General features: G+C 50.6%; 1 protein-coding gene across 1 annotated transcript in view; it reads left to right on the top strand.

The window, feature by feature from the left end:
- The window catches only part of MYH7B (myosin heavy chain 7B), a 28,748-nt gene that overhangs the window by 1,432 nt on the left and 25,546 nt on the right, over positions 1–1,770 (top strand). Inside the window, exons 3-4 of the mRNA XM_009637387.1 lie at positions 1,392–1,535; positions 1,637–1,770. Coding sequence (XP_009635682.1) covers positions 1,392–1,535; positions 1,637–1,770 — 278 coding nt within the window. The remainder of the gene's footprint in view (positions 1–1,391; positions 1,536–1,636) is intronic.

The following is a 1,770-nucleotide window of genomic DNA, read 5'->3' as shown; positions in this document are numbered from 1 at the left end:
ACCGCTGCCTGGCTCATCTCGAAGGTCAGAACAAGAGGTAAGGGGCCAGTTGGCCAATTCCCGCTCATTTTCACTGAGATTTGCAGCAGAGTAAGCAGCGCTGTTGGGAGAAGAGGTGCTCAGCAAAGAGGTAGGACCTGCTGTGTCTGGGGGTGAGGCTCCAGCTTTCCAGCAGCAGGAGGGAGGCAAAGTAAGCAGCAAGCAGCTGGTATTTGTCTAGATAATATCCAGTGCAAATAGCCTCAAATGAGCTTAATTCATATTTTCTTGGGTTTTCAACATCATTCCACTGGTGTAAAACTGGGAAAAAGAACAAGTACCTGACCAGGCAGTTGGTGGTAGACTTTGCTATTTCTATTTCTCAGCCAGTCACCACAGCACTGAGAAGCGCTCAAGTCTGCCGAATTTAAAAGAAATATATGTAATCATCTTCAAAAAGTGTCAAAGTTCTGAAAATATTTTTGTCTGAAATTGGGAAAAAAAGAAAACATTTTTGTTACCTCAAAAGAAAATTTGCTGGGGACCAGGTGTCAATTTGAAAAGTTTATTCTGATGTTTAAAATGCTGTGGTTGAAGACCTTCAGCTTCTGCAAACAAAGCAGTTTCCAAACCTTTTTTGCCATTCTCTCTTGAAACTGTTTTTTAAAATAATTTGTTACGGATTTACAAAATATGAAAATGTATCTTCCTTCCCTGGATCAGCATTTCCAGCAGAAATAGTTTTGAGAGACATAACCCCACCCTTATCCTTCTACCTACCTTCCAGCGTTTAACACCTAACACATTTTAACACCACACGCTTCATATTACCTGTAAAAAACCACCTTTGAAAAGTTTAATTTAACCTTTATTAACAAGACCATTTGCTAAGTCCAGTTTCTTCCATTCAGGCCAGATAGGTAATGCGATAGTTTCCCAGCACTTGGCTAGGCGGGATTAAATAAATCCAGTTATAAGTGATGGGGTACAGGCTTCAGCTGTTTGCCCAAATAACCAGGGATCACCAGGAGAAAGACCGCACTGCTGTGGGGTTTTAGGCTGTGAAGAAGAGCATAGGATGGGGGTGTTGAGCACGTTGTGGGGTGACATTGTGGTGCCCCCCAGCTTGGACCCCCTCTGCCAGGCTTGGCCGCAGGCCATGTGCCTGGGGAGGGGATGGGCCTGGGGCTTTCTTTTCCCAGCTGGGCTTTGTGGCTGGGGTTGCTGGCAGGGCTCCCCTAGCCCCATCACCCCAAAATGGAGGGCAGCCCTGTCGGGAGGACAGCAGGCACGGGACCAGGGTTGTCCCCAGCAGGGGATTATCAGTATGTCCACCCAGCCGGTGGGTTTTGGGGAAGAGGGCATTTGGTGGGGGCTGGGGTCCATCTGACGCATCCCCCCTCCTCCGGCAGGTGCGGGTGGTGAAGGAGGATGAGGTGCAGCCCATGAACCCCCCCAAGTTTGACATGATAGAGGACATGGCCATGCTGACACACCTCAACGAGGCCTCCGTGCTCTACAATCTGAAGCGCCGCTACTCCCACTGGATGATCTACGTAAGCCGAGGGGACCCGGGGGCTGGGGGTCACCCCTGGGCTGGGGGTGAAAAGGGGAGCTGGAGCCCCTCCACCCCTCACCTGCCGCCTTCCCCCCACAGACCTACTCAGGGCTCTTCTGCGTCACCATCAACCCCTACAAGTGGCTGCCTGTCTACACCGCTCCCGTGGTGGCGGCCTACAAGGGCAAGCGGCGCTCCGAGGTGCCCCCGCACATCTACTCCATCGCTGACAA

This window comes from Egretta garzetta, unplaced genomic scaffold, assembly GCF_000687185.1.
Source record: "Egretta garzetta isolate BGI_Z169 unplaced genomic scaffold, ASM68718v1 scaffold24, whole genome shotgun sequence".
Taxonomy (NCBI): domain Eukaryota; kingdom Metazoa; phylum Chordata; class Aves; order Pelecaniformes; family Ardeidae; genus Egretta; species Egretta garzetta.
Note: the sequence above shows the minus strand (reverse complement) of the source record. Positions and strands in the feature narration are given on the sequence as shown.